Raw genomic sequence first — 20,488 nt, forward strand, 5'->3', positions numbered from 1 at the left:
TTAATTTCTTCTTATCATCTTTCTCTAATATAAACTCTTAGTGAACAATGAGACATTTTACATCAAAGTATTGCCTTTAAGAGCAAACACTACAGAACTAGGGAAAACCCAAATTTTATGGATTAGGCTCTTCTGTGGTGAAACCATTAGAAAGACATGGACAATTCATGGAGCTCTAAGACATTCCATATGACTTTTGTTGAGGTTTTTTACTGATGTTTATGCTTTGGGGTTCAAGGATGAGTTACTGGGATTAAGTTTTCTGTCTAGATTACTTTCTTCCTAATAAATCAATTTTTACTTTACACTGTAACTGTTTGACACCAAAACAGGCACATTATTGTTCTGTCCCAAAAGCTTTATAGTTTAAAAAAATTATATTATACTAGAACTTGATAGTTCCACTTTTTATCAGATAGACTTTTTGTGGAACCACACAACTGCTGGACCCTTGTTTATGTTAATGCAATAAATGTCAGCCATCATGGGAGAGGACTGTCCTGTAAAGCTGTATTAAAAGTTTGTATCAGAAGTTTGTCCACCTGCAACAAAGAACATGACCTGTGATAATACAGAGCATAGCACACATTCTTGAAATTCTCACGAGGGTCAGGAGCTTGCCATAAATAAGATTTTGTTTAGAAATTTACAAACCTTTTTTTTTTTTTTTTTCCTGTCAGATTGCACAAAATGCTACAGAGATACTTGAACCTAAGTGATCTTATCTTGAACGTAATTCATGCATTGGTCCTGATGAATATTCTGTACTTTCCTGTTCCTAAAATCACCGGTAATTGAAAAAGCTGCAGGAAAAAGCTCAGTGCACTGCATGTTACTTTGTTCTTGTTTCAGCAAACGTAGGTAGTACTACACAGCACTCTACATATGACAGTTTTCTGTCCTATGCACCTTCACTTTACCTGAGAAACGTATCTGTGGGTGTTTACTATACCTGAAAGAAATACTTAATCTCCAAAATGTTCTAAAATAGTGAAAATTCCATATCCCACTGCAGACTGTGAAATACCGATACAGCAGGAAATGACAGACACGGGAGCAAAGAGCATCGCCCTCCCAAGTGCTGAAAAATAACTCCTGAGCCTGTGACCCAGCTCATCGCGCTTCACAAGGCAGCCTGCAGTAAACTCCGGAGCCTGTGGATTACTAACGGGGTAAATAAATAAAAACAAGATGCGAGGGCCAGCCCTCAGCCCTGCCCACGCGTGTCGGCGGCGGCGCGGCCCTGCCCAAGGCCCCCGGCCCGGGGCTCCGCCGAGGGCCCACGGCCCTGCAAGCGCTCAGTCCCCGGAGCTGCGAGGGGGGAGCGGCGACCCGGGAAGGGGCTGCGGGCCCGAGTTGAGGCAGGGGCCCGGGAAGGGCCCGGGAAGGGGCCGCTGTCCCGAGTTGAGGCAGGGGCCCGGGAAGGGCCCGGGAAGGGGCCGCTGTCCCGAGTTGAGGCGAGGGGCCCGGGAAGGGCCCGGCGGGGCGGGGCGTGGGCCCTGGCCGGCGGGCGGAACTGCAGGCGCGGGCCGGGCGCTCCGGCCGGCGGCGGGGCCGGGCGCGCTGCTGCACCGGCGCGGCTGTCGCCGTTCCGCGGGCGGGGCTGCCCGGATCCAAGATGGAGGCGGCGGGCAGAGCGGGGCAGGAGATGAGCCTGGCGGCCCTGCGGCGGCACGACCCCTTCATCACCGGCATCGCCGACGTGACCGGCCAGGTCGCGCTCTACAGCTTCAGCCCCAAGGACAACGAGTGGGTGAGTCCGGCGGGGCGGGCCCGGCCGTGCCCGCGCCCCGGCAGCCGCCTGGCCCGGCGCGCCCGCACGGGGCCCGCGCGGGGGCCAAACCCAGGGGGAGTTTGGGGTTTGGGCGCGTTCCCCCCTCTTGTGCTGGGGGAGAGGAGAGAGAAGGAGACGAAGAGAGAAGGCGAGAGGGAGAGGAGAGGAAGAGGAGGAGAAGGTGGAATAAAGAGGGGAGGAAGAGGGAGAGGCGAGGCCGTGTTTGCGCTCGGGGAGGCGGCGCCGTTCCCCCTCGGACCGGGGCAGCGCTGGGGCTGGAGGGCGCTTTGGCTGCTGGTGGCCATTGACTTTTTCTCTTTTTTCATCGTACTTTGTTGTTGTCGCTCGCGCCTGTTGCACAGAGCCCTATTTCGGGAAGAGAGGGATTTAAGAGATGTGAGTGTTCATCATTGCATTAAAGCACAGTTTTGGCGTGACCGCCGGGTCCATCGCAGAGCCATAAGAATGGGAATATGGGGAGCTTCACGTGCAGCCCTGGAGCTGCAGCAGCTCTCCTCGCACACGCCCGTGCTGAGGGTTGCTCTGGAAGCTGGAGGCTGACACAGAGCCATGGCCCACAGTCCTACCGTGCTGTGCTGTTGTTGCTGTCCTTGGAGTAGAACTGGAACACAACCTCCCCGATATTTGGAGTCGGCTCAGCAGGGGAAGGTTGTGGAGCACTGTGTGTGTATCACATCGGCAAATAGAGAGAGTGAGCAAAGTCTTTTGGAAGTGGGTTTAACTTCCTAATCTTTCAAAAAAAAAAAAATTTTGGAAATTTATGAAAATAGAAGAGCATAGTTTTAGACCTGTGATGTCAAACCTTATGGAAAGATAAGGAAATTGTAAGTCTGTAATTAAAACACTGTACAAAACCTACCTGTGTGACCAAGCACATCCTTGAAGTGCATTTGTTGTCTTTTGTAGGAGAAAACCGACATAGAAGGGACCTTATTTGTGTATAAAAGGTAAGAGTTGGTTTGGGTTGGTTTTTTTTAGAGGAGGGGGTGGTGGTGTTTGTTTTCTTTCCTTAAGAAAACAAGCTGCAGATGGCTTCCTGCAGAGCTTTCATACTCATCATTTTTTGTTTGTCCAGATGTTAACTGCTGTGTACTCATTCAAAAAGAATAAATTCTGTGCATGGGTGAATAACTCTGTCAAAAGCCCCTAAAAGTATTGCTGAGAAAGCGTAAAACTTGAATGCTACCTATGTACCCACATCAAAAACTAGTTTATTGAGCTTATTTTATTAATCCAATAGCATTTGTTAGTGCATTGAGTTTGTTTAATGCCAAATCTCCTTTTGTCTCCTAAAATCCATGAAGCTGATTATGAAAACAATGGAGATGAGAAATTAAATAATGGGTTTTAAATTACTCGTGGAATATGTGATATATTTTTGTAAATGGATGAAGTTGCCCAAAAGCTGGAGATCTTGTAGTGTCTGGGTTTGGGAGTTGTTTGATTTCCTCTCAAAACCATGGAAGAAATTTCCAGTTCTCTAGCACAGGTAAAAGGGGTGAGGAGGAAAACCAGCACAGAAAATCAAATCATAAGTTCAAGTTTTAAATTACAGGCAAATTAAAAAATCTAAATAAAATAACACTTTGTTGAATGTAAGAAATAGAAATAATGCAGACTTAAGCCATCCTGAAGCAGACTGTCTTAGTTTGGTTGTTACAATATTTTATCCTGGTACTGTGTAGGGATTTGAGTAACCAGTTCCTGTTACTTCAGCTCCCAGCTTGGAAATACTTAGTGTAAGAAAGTGAACTAAATTTACTTAAAAAAACCCCAAAACAAAAACCAAAGCAAAAGCTTTGTGTCACTAGCTGATGATTTCAAACAAGTTCTGTGAGGTGCATTAAGAGACTCAATTGTGATGGTAATGGTTGTTTACCCTGTCCTTGGAAGCTCTTGACAGATTTTTGTTGTCAATCATTAGGTAAAGGTTGCCACAGTGTTACAGAAATCTTTATATTTACCATCTAATTGTGTCTGATTTTTAGTCTGCCTTCATTGTTGTTGATTATACACCATTTTACAGGCACAGTTGAGTGCTGACAGGACATTCATGCAGCAAGAAAAAACAGATCTAAAACTATCTTGAACTTTCAATGCCTGCTCAGTGTTTTCTTTTTCCACTTGGTGTCCAGAAAAAATATAGATAAATAAAAATTGTTTCACTGAGCAATACAATTCTGAATAATTTACTTTCAGGATAATGGGTAAGTCCTTGTTTGCAGGGACTCCCTTTAGGAAGAAATTACTGTTTATGCTTCCCCCTGTAAGTGTACTTCATGCTATTTAAAAGACAGCGGCTCTTATTTTATTGTCGTGTCTATTTACAGTAAGGTAATGGTGCTGTATAACTGGTTTGGTTTTTCTCCTCTAATAAAAAAATTCTGAAATGCCTCAAAACAATCTTATATCAAGTATTGAATACATTTGCATTTTAGTGGTGGACCTGCCCTAGTTTTTTTTATTAGATTTTTCATAAGCATATCTTTGATTCAGCAGTTTAACAATGTAGAACTGTAATGTTAATCCTAATCCTGCTTTGAGGTAAGTGTAGTTTGAAATTGAAATTAGGTGGCATGCCAAGAAATGGCATAGAAAAACAACTGTGAGAGCTGCAGGACTGCTAAAGCTTCACATAATAAAGCAGTGGAAATTTGAAGATAAATTCATAACTTGGTTTCAGAAAATTACTTTTGTTGATGAAGATATTAATCCTTGGTTTTGTTTCAATTGACACAATAGGTCAGCTTCTCCTTACCATGGTTTTACAATAGTGAATCGACTGAATATGCACAACCTTGTTGAGCCAGTAAACAAAGATTTGGAGTTTCAGCTCCATGAACCTTTTCTTCTCTACAGAAATGCCAGTTGTGAGTATAACTTTCTCTAATCAAATAAACTTCAGGTTCAGTTTTATAACCTAGATCACTTCTGATTACTGTGATGTCTGTTTCAGATATAATGTAATGGGGCAGGTTCCAGTGAAATATCTGATAATGTTTTCTGTCTACAATGCTAAATTTACTTAAATAGCTTTCCTATTATATTGTCATCACTGCTGCTTTCAGTGAAAAGCAAATATACCACCAAAGTGCAATATTGCTCTGGTCTTTAATTAATGATCTGATAGGTTTAGATTAAACCTATCCCCCTCCTCCATCAGAACGTCCCCTTGATGGGAACACTGCTTTGGCTGTGCTTTGGTGTACCTAATAGACCAGTCAAATGTTCCCTTCCTTTTTTCCCCTTGGAAGGCCTCTGGGATCTGAAAAAAGCAGGATAGATTCCATCCTGGTGGCAAAGAACAGCCCAAGGCAGATGGCCTCCTCTGTTTCATAATCTTAGCAATCTTCCTTCCGTAAGTGTCACAAAGAGGAAAAAGTCAAAACTGGTCAGTAAGTTGAAAAGTAAAGTGTAGGAGGTTAGGGAAGAGACTGGCAACAGGCTGGGGAAAGTACTGTACTGAGTTGGGTGTTTAAGCAGATTGCTTGGTTTGCAAAGAAGAGGAGCTGTAGATGGAGGTGGTAGGAATAGGATGGACCTTAAGGTGTCAGGAAAGAATTGCAGCTCTGAGGTTGGTGACATAAGGGAAGCAAGAAGTTGATTCATTTGTTGGGACTGCTGATGGTATAAGGAAACAGGAGCTGCTGTGGAATCACCATGGTGTGTGTGACAGTGACTAGAGGATCATTCAGGGAAGGAATCACAGAATCATTTAGGTTGGAAAACACCTGTAAGATCATCACACCAAACCATTAACCCGGCACTGCACAATCCACCACTAACCCACGTCCCTCAGTGCCACATCTACACAGCCTTTAAACACTTCCAGGGATGGTGGCTCCACCACTGCCCTGGGCACTGCCAGGGCTTGACAATCCTTTCCATGAAGAAACTTTTCCTAATACCCAATCTAAACCTCCAATGGCACAACTTGAGGCCATTTACTTGTGTCCTATTACTTCTTAGTTGGGAGAAGAGACCAAGCACCACCTTGCTACAGCCTCCTTTCAGGTAGTTGTAATCAGAAAAGGTATAGGCTGTGTGTGAGTTCATTAGAAACCCCTGAAGCCAGTTGTTTTCCTTGATAAAAGCTCTCCTTTTCCTGTGGGAAGCTAGTGTGTAAGATCTATGGGAGGCTCATGGGTTTAGGATAGAGATGAGATAGAATAGTACAAGGAAGGGAGGAATTCATACAAAGGTCAACAAGGAAAAAATTACAGAGTGCATGTAGGAATTGCATTCTGAAGTAATCAGGAGTATTTTTTTTCTTATTATTTCTTTGCCATTGACATTTTAAAAGACTTTGGTCAGAAACTATCCTTTCTTTCATTACCCCATTGTGTCTCCAGTGATTGCAGATGGAAGATGTCTAATGCAGTTACTGTGTCATGAATTATTTTCTCAGGTGCCACAAATAAACTGCAAATGAGTTTTCGTGCCCTCTGAGAGTGTTCACTTTGTTCAAATATAAGCTTAAAAGCATTGAAAATGGCATCTAATCTTTTTATTCCTTATTTTCATACCACTCACTCCCTTACATTTTGATTTAAGTTGTTTTGTTTTGGATTATTTTCCTTACATAAGGTTTTCCAAATTTTCTGTCCTCTGAAAGAGTTAGAAAACACATTATGTTAAAGCTGTTTGCCTTTATTTGCACAGTATTTGTGAATTTGCAGGCAAATTTGGATTTGCAGACAAATTTCAACACGTGTGTGTTTTGTTTGTCTGGGTAGATCAGGAGATTCTTTTCAAGTTCTCTTCATGCAGAAGGATCTCCACTTCCATGCAGTTGCCTGCTGGCATGAAAAACCTTTGCATTTTTGGAACTAATTCAAATCAGAGGTTTAAGCCAGTGGTTACTGTAATGTGTATTTCCAAGGGCTTAATGTTGTGTGTCTCTAATGGCTTAAGGTGAAGTTCTTCTGAGATCCCTTAATGAGTGAAAGAGGATGGACTGCTAGTTTGTGTAAGGAAAAGCTTCCTCTTACACAGCCCTGTGTCTTGTAAAGTGGCTTTTACTGTGTCCTTGAAGAAATCTTCTGTCACCATTAGAAACCCTTTATGAGTAAACCCTCTATGAGTGATTGACCTGCTGATTCTGTTTCCTTAGCTTACAGATGGGCAATGGCTCAGACTATCCAGTAAAAACCTAAAATCATGTTAATAGTGCTGTTTGGCAGAGACAAGCAGGTACTTTGTGCCTCTGTAGTTACATTGTTACAGGATCAGTAACAAACAGAGATTTGTGCTTCACCAGAGCATGGTAGAAACACTAGAAGATGATCAAAGCGAAATTATGTCACCATGCATTTGGGGAAGGTTCCATGTCAACAATATTTATATTCAATGTGGTACTACTGTTTTACAAACTTCATGTTTTCACTTTGTTCTGGGATTCTGTCGTGGCTAAAAATGAGGCCAAGTCTGTTCTGTGCAGCAGATCAGACCTCTGGCATTTCTGTCTTGAGCAGCAAAGAGCTGTTCTGAGACAGTGAGTAACCTACTCTGGTCTGTGCAGAGCTGCTAATGACTTTTGTGAGGAACTTTGCAAGCAGACTGCAAACATTGTTTTTGCTTGGCTGGAGGCTGTAAGAATGATTTGCCTGTCATACTAGATCATTATATTTTGGTGGGGTTTTACTGTTCTTTTGTAATTTGATTTCTTCAAACACTCGTACTGTACAAAGGAATTGTTGGTTTGCTGCATGTCAGAACTTACTTTCTTAAGCTGTAGACATGAGATACTTTATCCAATTGCACAGAGGCATTTTCATACTCTCAGACCAAGACTGGGTAATTGACATTTTATTCTTATGGGAAATTACTGATTTTCACAGCTCTTGGGGGGAATCCTCCCATTTTTGCAGGGTGGGGGATGAAGGAAACTTTCATGGGCATTGTGGAAGGAGAGCAGATACAGTACCTTTTTTATATCTGCCTTTTGCTGTTCTCTGAGCGCAATGGAAAACACTTGGGTCAATTTGTCATTCATTTTTCTGTGAGATTCCCCCCCCACATCCCAATCCTACCTCTTTCATATTTCATATTTTAATGGGGAAATCTTTCCTCACTCCAGAATTTTTGTTCTCAAAATTGTTCTGGGCACATAATGTGTTTCCAGCCCCAAAAGAATGCCAAACCTGAAAAGTTGGACATAACACTGCCCCAAAACTTACACCATTTCTTTGTGGGGCATGCAAAGATGATAAGAGTGTGACTAAGAAACTGTGAGACATTATACCACTTGCAGTGGTAAATAGAAAAAAGGTATTCTTGTTTTCACTGTTATAAAGAATTAAGGAAAGCAGATATCACCAAACATGAACAGATCAAGAAATTGCCAAATTGAAAAGAGATTGTTTGACTTACTGGAACATATTTTAAATTTAGAATTACTCTTAAAAGGTAAAAATTTTGAGATCATACTTAATGTGCCCTTTATTATTTCTTAGTCTGGAATAGGTATTGCCAGGTATATTTGATCCTTGATGAACTCTCCCTCTGGACACATGCACATTCTTTACAGAACTCAGATTATTTCTTCATTAAATACTGAATCCCATTGACTTTTTTTTTTTTAATTAATGTAAGCTTGTTTTCTCTTGTCTGTGTTTTGTGGAAAGCATGTTAAACTATCTTTTAAAAAATGCATACAATTCAGCCAGTAACAGTAATAACAGTCTAGTCTGGAGTTCAGTAATTCCTTTCAACCTGTAATGTGAGAATCTTGTGCTGTTAGTTAAGAGTTTGCTTAATAATTGAGGAAAATTAGTCAAAGTTTTAAGCACTGGTGAACTTACCTCCTAAAGTCTGCAGGAAAGATTCTTCTGAGCCTTTCTCATTTATAACTTTTCCTTTGTATCGGTGGTGTTGGTCTTGATGAAAAGGGTTTTTAATCCAAGCCAGTTCACTTGGGAGGTCAGGCAGGCTGATTTCCATGGTGTAGAAAAGACAGATATTTGGAATAAAAGTTGGGTATTAAAATAAATGGTCCTTGTTTGTTGTGGGGTTCTTGTTTGTGGTGGTGAGTTTTTTTCCTTGCTTCTTACTCCTGTCCAAGGTTAGAGTTAGTAATACAAAAAGAATGGATTTTGTAGAGATTTATGCATATAAGTGGAAAACTCAGTTACAAAGTGCTGTCTTCTGGGCTTGTTGTATTATTGATGAAAACAACTTGTATCTTGAACAGCAAAAGTGAAATGAGTTGCATTAGAAGTGTTTCAAAGAGCTCCTGACTGGTTTCAAAGCTGGTAAGGAAAGTCTCTTGTTATCACACATGTTCCATTAAGTGTAACATATCTCTGTGATTGCTGAGGCTTCCTGGCTCTCCAGCAAGCACATTAACCCAATGGTTTAGTGTGAGATAAGAAAGGAGCCTTTTCTTCATATCTTCATGGCAGAAGAAGCAATGCAGGCTGGGGGGGAGGGGAGGAGATGATTGAAAACTGTAAAGGAGTTCTAAAAATACTTTGTTTGACCTGAAAGATGGCATTCTTAACTGCAAGAGGTTTTCTTCTGTGTTCGGTTTGCAAAGAAGAAATCCCTCTCCCTCCATGTAATACTCAGGTGGCAGTTAAAGTGTTCCTGAGCTTGGGTGCTGCTTGGCACCTGCTGAATTACTCCATGCTCCTGCTTGTGGGATTGTGCTGTGTGATGTACTTGTGAAATGCCTTTAGGTATTGAAAACAATAGGAAAGGGAGGAACTTTGCCCATTCATTCTAATGGTTTGTAAGTCTATATGGCAGGCTAATATCTACATGTAGGAAATAAATATGAAGCATGTCAGTGATACAGAGCTGACTGACTGAGGAGAAGTGGCATTTCAGCTGATATTGCTACTAGAGGAAATATGAGCTTTGAGAGAGAGAGAGAGCTTTATGTCATTTTGCCTTAAACTCTATTTGAGGTGTAAAATGATGCATATATGTGCTTTTCTTTATGGAAGTGAGATCAGTCTGTTTTCCATGGTTACATTGTAGGAGGAGTTTCAAAATACGAGTCCCTTTCTTTCAAGAGTTTGAAAAAATTCCACTTCGAGTTGTTCTGCTTCATTGTATGGCAACATCTAAATTGGACCTGTAAATTAAAACTTGTCTCTCCCTTCTACCAGCTCTTCAGATAGTTAAGGGAAGTTTTAAACAAATCATCTCTTTGAATGAGTTGAGGATGTATTTGTACAAATGGCTAAACTGCCTGGGGGAAGGGAGTGAGTGTCTGGAATTGCTGAAACTGGCAGTGCTGATGAGTCCATGTGCACTTCCTCTGGCACACAGTTCCATTCTAAGTTTTCCCTTCCTGTGTGTCCCAAGCTTCTTGTTTGTGCTCTCTTATGGCCTTTTGTGAAGCTGATGCAGAAATGGGATCAAGGGTCTGGTCTAGACTAAAATGTACCCAGTTGACACAAGGGAGAGGGGCCCCTTGGGGTACAATGGGTTAACAAAGTTGTGGGAATGTGAGGGTGGGGACACTGCCTCTTGCTGCTTACTTAAAATGAGAGCTGAAGTGAAACTACAATTTGGGAATGCAGCTTCATTTTATGTTGCCAAGGATGAGGCTTCTGTCTTGCAGTGGCACTTGGCTATTCCTACTCTTAATCCAGATTATAGAAGAGTCCAAGACCTTCCTTTTGGTATTATTCAGTTGTTAGGCTTGAGCAGGAAGTCTTCCATAATCCTTCTGTTCTCTCAAAAGCTCTTTGGTTTCCCATTTCAGTTTTAATCAGGTTTTAAGGATTGATCCAGACAAGTTTGAAGGGAAGTTGAGTGTTATGTGTTCAGATAACTATTTATAGGTCAGTGTTTCTAACAAAAAGTTATGTATGTCAGAGAAGAACATAGATTATGAAAATGGATGACTTCTTTTAGTTTTAGGAAACCTGATTTGTCTGTGGTGTGGGTTACTCATTATTCCAGGGGTGTCAAAATGCAGTGTGAATCCTACTGAAAGAATTGCTGCTGATGATTATAAACTACTGCTATTTGATTGCTAAAGATGCTGCCCAGCATTCAGTGTAGAAAAGCTGGATGGAAAAATTCAGTGGCTTCTGTTGGGTGAAACTCTTGCAAGAACTGCAGTAGAAAGGTGCCATCAGACATAGGAATGTTCAGCTAATATTTATGCTGGGTATAGCAAAAAATATTTTAAAAGAGCTGATAAGAACCAACTCTGTCTTTGCTATAAGGATGTTCTTAATTGAAGCTGCATGCATGGAAAGAAGTACAGTATATAGGAAAATATATATTAAATAGTAATAGTAATGCTATTCACATACACACACTTCTAGGGAAGGGAGCTGAACTGGCAGTACAGGAGGGCTCTTGGAAGGAGGAAGGTAAACATTCCAGCCTGTTGGACTGTACCTACATTAATGCCCGAGTTCTTTTGTAATCTGCTTTGCAGCTTCATAATATTGTGTAAAATTGTTTTGCAGTGACTCCCTGTGATTGCTTGCCAGTAGTACAAAGTGGAAAAAAGCCTCATACTCTACACCAAACTTGAGATTTGGATCTACTTGTGGTCTTATCTAGGCCTGTTTCTGGCAGCATTGTGACTTTTATCATTTGTCCCATTTAAATACTGTGAAAAGTTCCATATCTTCATTTCTTCAGCAAGTATGCTTTTGAAGCAGCTTTCTCCTCTTGGCAGTTTGTCTGTTAATGAAGTCACGGGAAGAGGAAGAGCTTTTCTTCAGTGCTAAAATATGAGCTACTTCTTTAGTCATGTAACAAACTGGAAATTTTGTAGGTTTCTATGCAGCAGGAAATCCAGTTGTCGTAAACTGCAAAGTTTAATAGAAGAACTTCATAAGCATTGGCTACATGTATGAAATGCTTTTTTTAGTGGCTTATGTCTTTTGTGCATTGATTTCTTTGTTTATGACTTGAAAAGGTTTGTTATCTATTTCTTAAGCTGGAATCTCTAAAAAAACAAGCACCCAAATTAATACAGCTGTTATTTAATAAAAGAAAGAAAAGTCAAAAATTTCAGCTTGTCATAGGATATTCTTCTGGAAATGAGATGTGTATCTGACTTCTTGAGGATTTTGGCCCAACACTGTACACCTGGAATAAGTTGAAGGGCCAGAAAAAGCTTGGTAAATAATTGCCCTCTTTGCCATGATTTGACATTATTTTGAGTGGGCTTTATTTGAGGTTTTTGAGTATTTTCTGGAGTAAAAAAAGTAAGTCAAGAAAGAAAAAGGATTTCACTGTGAAATAAAAATCTACCTCTAATGGGAAACGGTTGTGTAATTTTTTTAAACAGTCCTTTCCTTCACTTTAAGTGTATTTATAATCCGTGATTTCAGCTACATAAAATTATTGCCATGAACTGCAGTATAAAGATGAGTTTTAAAAGGCTGAAAGCATTTTTTCAGAAATTAAAATACTTTAATGGTATTGCTTTAATGTGTAAAGTATCCAATTGCCTTTGATGTTCTAGCACTTTATGCATTGACAAACTTCATAGGTGACCTAAGATTTAAAATAACCTGCATTGTGGGCTGGATTCAATACAATTCTGAAGAGTTGTGGAGTTTTGTGGTGTTGGTGCAGCTGGGGGCAGTGGGGAGAGGAGCTGCTGTGTGGGTAAAAGGCCCTTGGGAGCATTGCTGGGGAAGGAGCAGCTCATGGCACTCCTGACAAAGTTTCTCCCTCTGATGGAGGCTCAGTGGTCAAACTCCAGCTCTGCAAACTTTCCGTGGAATTTTACTTATTTTGAAAGCCAGGATGAGGCTGTCTTGCTGAGCTGAAACCCTTTTGCTTGGAGCATTTTGCTCTCATTGCTTTGTCCTTGATACCTTCAGAGAGCAGGGGTCACTATGAGTGTAGTTTTAAGCTGTTCCATGAATGTGACTGTGTGATGGGAGCTTTGGTACTGCTTCCTTCTGGAGAGGGAACCTTCCAGAGAGGCTCTGACTGAACTGTAGTGCTATAATTCAAATGTTAATGTTGCTCTTTGAATTTGACAAATTTTAAAAACAGTGGGTTTTTTTAAATGGATATTCCTTGGCCTAGCTTAAATTATAATGTCAATTCAAAAGAGGAGGTTGCAACTATAGTGAGAAGGCACCTGCTGGTTAAAGCGTTTTCCTGCCACTTTTATTTACAAACAGTATAAAGATTCTATAGTTCTTCCATTTAATCTGACTGAAGTTGTATTTATGTTTGCACATGTCCTATTTCTGATTACTTTATAAATAGTAGGTGGTGACACACAGTATTTCAGTAGAAACTGATGGAAATTTGTATGTTGCAGATCTAATGAACTCTTGGGTTTTTGCTATTGATTTAATTTTTTTTTTGTCTTACAATTGCTTTTCTTTCTTGTTTTCTAGTGTCAATTTACAGTATTTGGTTTTATGACAAGAATGACTGTCATCGAATAGCAAAACTCATGGCTAAGTAAGTACTGGGGCCTTATTATTCTGTAAGCCTTTTAGAGATTATTAAATGTGTCTGTTTTTTTCCTCACTCTCCTAAAAATGGAGGAATACAACATTCTTGCTCATACAAGTTTTTTTAACTAATGAAAATTACAGGTTTGTTTATTAAAAAACTGCAGCATTAAATTTTTCAGTTGAGTGATTAAAAAAAAAGACTTGAAGTATTGGCATTCTCCAAAGAAAGCAAGTATGCACACTGTGTATTACTTTATATTCTATTTTTTATAGGGGTAGTGGTAAAACATTTTCTAATGCAGAGTGTAATGAAATAAACGATGGTTGGGGGGTTTTGCTTGTTTTGTGGTGAGCTGTTTTTTTCCTTGGAGTTTATGGTTTGTTGGGATGTTTAAAAGCTTAGGTATTATTCCTGACTAAAGTGAAGAGATTAAAGAATAGTAGGAGAATTAGGTAGAATTTTCTAGAATTATAGTGGTTTTAGGAGAGTAAGCAAAACTGTGAAATAATAAGAGCTTGGTGTTGTTAATTTCTGGATTTTTTGCTAGTTACTCTTGCTAAAATGCCAAGTGTAGATGTACTACCCAGGGTATCTTCTTATCCCTCATTCTCAGCTTTGCTCCTCTTTGCTATCACACTGTTTTCCTGAACCCTCTTATCTCTTGCATGCCTTCAGCAGCATGTCAGGGCTTGCCAGTCAGGCCGTCCTGAAGACTTGCACAATTTAATTACGTGGAAATATTTAATTATATGAAAACTAGTTACAATGTAGATATTTTAAGATGAAGTCTAATTTCTTAGTGTGGGGGTTTGGTGTGGGTTACTTTGTTGTTTTTTTTTTTTAATTATTCTTTTTGCACAGAAGCAATGAGAGACAACACAAATGACAGGCACTGGTATCAAGATATCTTTCTAAATTCTTTTTCTTTTTTCTCATCCTGATAACCCCATCTCCCACTGCCATTTTTTTCTTCCTAGTTATGTTGGACTTCTCACTGTTATTTGGTTTGTCTGTATCTAAGGATTAACGAAAACAGTTGTGTGAAACTGACTCTTGGGTGTTGTTACCAAAACAAATAACAAAATATCTACTGCCTCTCCTCTTTATAAACAGAGCATCAGAAGGACATGGCTTTTTCTTCTAATCGAAAACCATTAGGTTAATGTTTGAAGTGTGAGAAAGAGCTGAACCTGTCAAATTCTACCATATTCTTATTCTGTCACACACAGCTGCAGTGCAGATCTAACTTTCAGATAGCAAACCTTGAGTCCACTTGAACTGGTCTGCACACTGTAGCACAAATTATGGGCTGCAGATTCTTCAGGAGTCTTAAATAAAGTGTGATCAGGTAACAGAGCCATCTAGCCATGGCACAGCAGTCCATAAAGCACATTGACCCCTTTGGCTGGATTGCAATATTTACTTTTTCTTCCAAGAGTATTAGTTCTGTTCTCTAGTTTTTTGTCATTGGAGTGGAAATTTGGATTTGCACCCTTTTGTTAAGGTGGACTTTTTCTTAACCACTGATAGGAAAGAGCGCTGCCTTTATAATACTTCAGCACTTCAAAAACATAGCCATAAAAGGTTTCAAGGAGATTTGCATTCTCTTCCCTGCATTTAACTTGACCTTATTGTGCCAGACCGAGTTAACAAGATTGCAGACCATCCATTTGTATTTTGGTGGCTTATCTTTGAAAAGAAAAGTATATTAGGCTTTGTAATCACAGACTTCACTTCTCACATTCTCTCCTTCCCCCTGCCCTTCTGTGAGGTTGTGCCAGGTATATTTTCAATGCTGTAACTCCAGATATTCTTCAACAAACTGTCACAGCAGCTACTGTGTCCCTGAAGGAATGTGTGCCTCTTCCACTATCTCATACAATGGAAAGAAACAACAGGCCTTGCTTAAAAAAGATTTAATCCTGGATTGCACACGGAGCATGTTCAGTGTACAGATTTGCAGTAGTTGACTTCCCCCCCCCCCAAGGAAGGGTATTTAGGTATTTGATTTACAGATTTTTTTTTAAGAATTCTAGAATTTTTCTGAAATGAAAACATTTCATGGGAGTCATCAAACTACTGATTTCAGAAACAATTTGTGTCAAGTTAAGATGATTGATTGAGGGATGGCCTTTCTAGAAGAAGTAGGGCAGAAACTGGAGGGCTTCTGATATTTGAGAAAACTGAGATATTTGAGAAAACTGAGAAAATTCTGACCTGTAAGTTTGTAGGGGGGTTATTTTCAGTTTAGTTTATAAGCTTGTTTTACCCTGTTTCAATAGTCAGACCCAAAGTAGCTTCTGAGATACAGGAAGCAGACTGGAATTGGGAAAGAATCTCAGAGTTCTGGGGATACAGTTTCACATTATATTCCATCACCACCACTGAAATGTAACATGCATAAGACAGAAGATGGAGTTTGAGCTGTTAGACAATTACCTAGATGAGAAGAGAATTTGTTATTCTTCAAAAAGAAAGTAAATTTTAAACTTTAAAAAGTTAACAAACACTTCATAATGAACAAGAGAAAAATATTATGAACTGTTTTTCAGAAGTTTTTATGAAACATTTCTGTGAAATGCCTTCATTCCTTGAAGATGTTTTGCTGTGAGCTCAATGAGTACTGTTTTCAGGGGAGGATGTTTTATTGAAACCTTCTGGGCCAACTAATTAAGGCAAAAGGAAAGTCTCAAGAGTGAAAGCCTTTGCTTTGCCTGCCAGGCACCATATGTGATTTCACTTTGCCCAGAATCTTCCCTTTAACTGAAGTGTTTCTTTTCTCTTATACAATTCTGCTGGCACTTAACATCTCAGCAAAACTTTCTGATTCTCTTACCTTGCTCTTTCTCATCATTAGTTTTGGAGTTGAGTTTAGAGAGGTCCTAAGCCAGGACTGGGTGACCATGTGAGGTGCTAGAACAAAATGTTCTCTCAGGGTGTCACCATAGAAAAACTTGTGGAGTATTGAGCTGCTTCAACCAAACGAGGACATGCTGCAGTTCTCAGAATTTATCAGGGTTACATTGGCCTCCCTGTTTGAGTTACCTTGCCAGGTGACTGCTGCTTACAGAGAAAGCTGGAAGTAATCAGAAGTTGGTTAAATAACCAGCTTGTATGATGAAAAATTGTGAAAGCAACACTGAATTGTTAAAATCCAAATCTAACCCTTTTTCAGCTGAACTCTAGTGACATAAAGAAGCTTGGTAGCTAGAAAACTGGGAAGAAACTTCCAAAACTTGAACTATTTCTTCCTCAGAAATGTAAACATAGAGGTACATATAAATAATTACAGTCTTTAAAATCTAGAGCTTGTCCTGAATCCGAACTGACCCAAAGAAATTGGAGGCTGGAATGATTGACACTTTCTGTGATTGTTGTGATGGCACCTCTTGGCTCCCCCCTCAGCCATCAGTTCCACAGCATGAGAGTTCTCAAGTGACATGCCAGCTCCAGAGCTCTGCCCTGTTTACAGTGCTTGTTTTTCCTTAACATATTTGATTAATGCAGGCTTTAAAAAGAGGGGATTACAGGCTGGTGTGTGTTTATTTCAAGAGGATAAGCTTCAGCGCATTGCACAGCCATGTATATCTTGTGAACTGCATATGGATTAGGAGTATATGCTGCTTTTACTTTTATTAATGAAATGACCAGGTACACATCAGCTTATTGCATCTCTTGCCCATCCTTCAGATTGGAGGTTTTGGATACTTGAGGCAGGCAGGGGTGGAGTAGAAGTGGTGAATGAACCATAGGCACCAGAGGCCAGAGGTAAATGCAGGTAATTGGAAAGACTACAGGGCAGCTTGAAGAGGAAATGGTTTGCTGTTCTTTCCAGACCCTTAGGTGGGGGTGTGAGGGGCAACTTGCTCTAAAGTCCTCTTGCAGACTGATTCCAGAGACATCTGGTGTGAGCCAGCTCTCTTCTTTCCCACTGTCTTTGTTGCATAATGGTAGGCCTCATCCTAAACTAGAACTGTTTGGTAATAGATTTTATTGAATGACATGGCTTGACTTGGCTAAATATGGAAAAATGCATCTTAGGAAGTAAAGAGTAAAAATTGTATCTTAGTCTATGGTGTAAAACATGTGCTTTTTGTGTATCACATGCTAGGATAGCCACATATTTCATTGTAAGAATGTCTAAACATGAGAGTTTTATAGGAGTAGTGTTTACTGTAGGCAAACTTTGAGAAAGACAGACCAGTGCTCTGTGAATGGGAGATATATTGTAAAGACCATTTGACAATTTGTCTTGTATGAACCTTGTAGCAAATGAAAACTTGTGTAACTTTGGTCAGCTATGTGTTAGGCTTTTATTCAGGCAGAAAAATGGGTTAATGTGCTGGGAGTACTTTTTTCTTTACTGCTTTTTGCAAGATGTTAACTCTAGTTAAATTTTTAAATCTTGTTTCTCCTTTCCATTTACAGAGTGGTTGAACAAGAAGCTCAGAGATCACAGCAAGTTTCTCAGGACAGAAAAAGTCCCAGCAGGACCAATGGCTGCAATGAAAACAGGCCCATTGACATCTTAGAGATGCTTAGTAAAGCCAAGGATGAATATGAACGAGTAAGTAAATGTCTCTTTTCTGGAAACGAGTTTGTAGACATCAGCTGTGCTTTGTTTAAAGGGTGGGCAGTGTCTGCAATAGTTCCAGTAGCCTTGTTTTCAGAGTGATGTGTTGTTCCCTCCCTCAGGAACACTGTACTGGGAAACATTCTGTGATTTCAGGCAAGATGGATTGAATCCTGATCATGTGGTCCAACTTGAAGTGTAGCAGGATGGACCAATTTTATAATGATTTCTCCTGCTGTGAGAAAATCTTGTCTCTGGGAATAGCAAATAAAAATTGTGCCCAACAGCATCTGTCTCTTAGTCTCAAAAGATGAACTGAGGTATTAGAGACTGAGGCATTCAGTTCATTTGTAGGCTCTATGAAGCATATTTCTTATTAGCTGTAGACTGTGTAACAATACTGTGCCTTTGTCTTTCTGTTGTCCAGTTTATTACCTGTGTCCAGTCTAGTATTTCTCCATTTAATAAAATAATTCATCTCGGAAGGAAAAGCTTGTTATCCTTTGCCAGTGCTAAATTCACAAGATTACATAATGAGGAATGTTAGTTCTCTTAGGAAAGAATTACTTTATATAGTCATGAGAACCAAATTCATACATGCAGGGTGAATATAAAGGTAATGTGTGGGAGATCCAAAAATGAAACAGAGATTCTGAACACGCCTCTTCCCCAGAGTAATAATACAGGAATGTGCCATAGTAAAGCAATGTGTGAGTATTGCATTGCAGAACCACGGTGTGGCTTCTGTGCCTGTGCTGCTGGGAGAAGAGGGAGCACATTTGTACAGTGCTTGATTCCTTCCACGAGTTGCTGTGCTGCAAAGTTCCTTTGAGTACTTGGAATTGATGCATCTAGATAGTTACAATACAGTGTGGGATGAGGAGAGAAGAGTAAGCATGTGGTTTAAACCTTGTATGAACCAACTTAACCTGTCACTGTCTGATGTACATTGAGGTCAGGGCAATGTGATAATCAATACAGTATCTTTGACCCAGGCTAGATACTAATTTCTGCAAATCACTCATATGTTCTTTTAATGCTTTAAAATACAGGTTTAAAAAAAACTAATTCAGAATGTGTCAGTGCTGTGTGGGGAGAAGGTGTCTCTGTATGAAGGCCAGCATTGTGCAGGTAGCAGCTTTTGTGAGATCGCAGAAGGAAACATCACAACCTGCATGATTCATCTTTCAGTGGTGTATCGATTTAGACTGATTTGAAGAAATTGAAGTCTTTTTGCAAAGAAGGGAAAAAACCCATACCATAGGAATGCACTGCTTTGGTAGTGCCCTCCTGGGTGTGATGAAGTCTTTCTCCCTCTTTGTCCTTGCACTGTTGGATAATGCACATTTCCAACACATGGCTCTTGGGTGACTTGGGATATTCCAGCTTCTCTTCTAATTTACAGATCTTTTTCATATGAGAATACTGAAAAGCTTTTGCTAGAAACAAAGTTCCTAAACATCATGGATGAATCTCTATAGACAAGTAAAATTCTGATGAACAGGAACAGATGCAGATATTTTAATGGACAGACAACATCTGTGGTGTCAATAATACAACAGGGAAATAGGCAGGGCATGGGCTACAGCAGAGCTACTTTAAAATTGGGGGGTTTGTATCTTTATTTCTTCTTATTGTTGTATATGTGTGTGTTTGTTTCTTGATATTTGTAGAACACCAGGGAAACTGGAATAATTATTTCATTTCCTTTTTGTGTGTACATGAACCGTAAATGAACCTGTTCATGGTGATCCCATCAGAGCCTGCTGTGATTGTAGTGCTGTACAGCTGTCAGAAAAGCAGAACTGAACAATGTTGTTCACATTTCGAGCAAACTTCTTTGGAGAATGTTCTGTTGACCACCTCAGCTTTAGCAACAAACCCCTGGCACATTAATTTTGGAGCTCTTGTAGCCAGTGTGTGCCAATGTTAATGTGGTGAAGTAACCAACTTGTTTGGAAGATGGCTTCTTGAGACACCTTTCCTGTCTTGATTTTTTTTTTTTAATAATTCTATGGCACTTGGTAATTATGCATGAATTTGTATTTAGGAGCAGAAAGTACTTATCTGCTCGTACATTCCAGATGGATCATACAATAATCCTTGTGTGCAGCCCACATGAGATTGGCAGAGTGTCAGCATGAGAAGGGGGCAGAGGGAGTGAAAAAGAGATTTATGAAGGTCTGAGTGCTTTAATCTAGGATTCCAAATCAGCTTAATCCTTCAAGTACACACTACATCAAGCCCATATGTGAAAATGAATGAACTCTGAGATTTTTTTTTTTTTAATGAAGTGAATGGATGCTTTTTATAGTGTGGTTTTGTGTTTGTATTTCAGTTTGAGCAGGGAAACATACTACAGCTTATCTTCTAGTGAAAAGAAAACTCTGCCTTTCCTGATTTTATAACTAAAAGGCCTCCAGCCTTTCAGGCACAAGGAGTTTTGACCTGCAAGTTAGTGGCTAAAAGTCAGAAATGCGAGGGTCTGCTTCTCTCCTCTGTCCTTAAATCACAATGTATAGGTTTGATTTAGTACTTACTGCTTTCAGTTAGAATTTGAAAACAAAAGAATAAAGCTCAGATTGCTTTTTAATCCGTTGCTAAAAAGTTTAACCCATATTTTACTGCTTTGGGTAAGACACCAGAGCAATCACCATGTGTCATACCAATGGTTGAGCTCAATCATATGCATCAGGTGTAGTTTAGCCATTGAAAGC

The 20,488-nt window shown here is 40.0% G+C and overlaps 1 protein-coding gene across 2 annotated transcripts in view; it reads left to right on the top strand.

Moving 5' to 3' along the window:
• The first annotated feature begins 1,613 nt into the window (after nt 1-1,613).
• Nucleotides 1,614-20,488, top strand: part of DCP1A (decapping mRNA 1A) — a 32,141-nt gene continuing 13,266 nt past the window's right edge. For both annotated transcript variants that reach the window (XM_053953707.1, XM_053953708.1), the window contains exons 1-5: nt 1,614-1,753; nt 2,702-2,742; nt 4,538-4,665; nt 13,135-13,201; nt 17,627-17,765. In XM_053953707.1, coding sequence (XP_053809682.1) covers nt 1,619-1,753; nt 2,702-2,742; nt 4,538-4,665; nt 13,135-13,201; nt 17,627-17,765 — 510 coding nt within the window. In that variant the 5' untranslated portion in view covers nt 1,614-1,618. The remainder of the gene's footprint in view (nt 1,754-2,701; nt 2,743-4,537; nt 4,666-13,134; nt 13,202-17,626; nt 17,766-20,488) is intronic.

The sequence above is a fragment of the Vidua chalybeata genome, chromosome 12 (genome assembly GCF_026979565.1).
Source record: "Vidua chalybeata isolate OUT-0048 chromosome 12, bVidCha1 merged haplotype, whole genome shotgun sequence".
Taxonomy (NCBI): domain Eukaryota; kingdom Metazoa; phylum Chordata; class Aves; order Passeriformes; family Viduidae; genus Vidua; species Vidua chalybeata.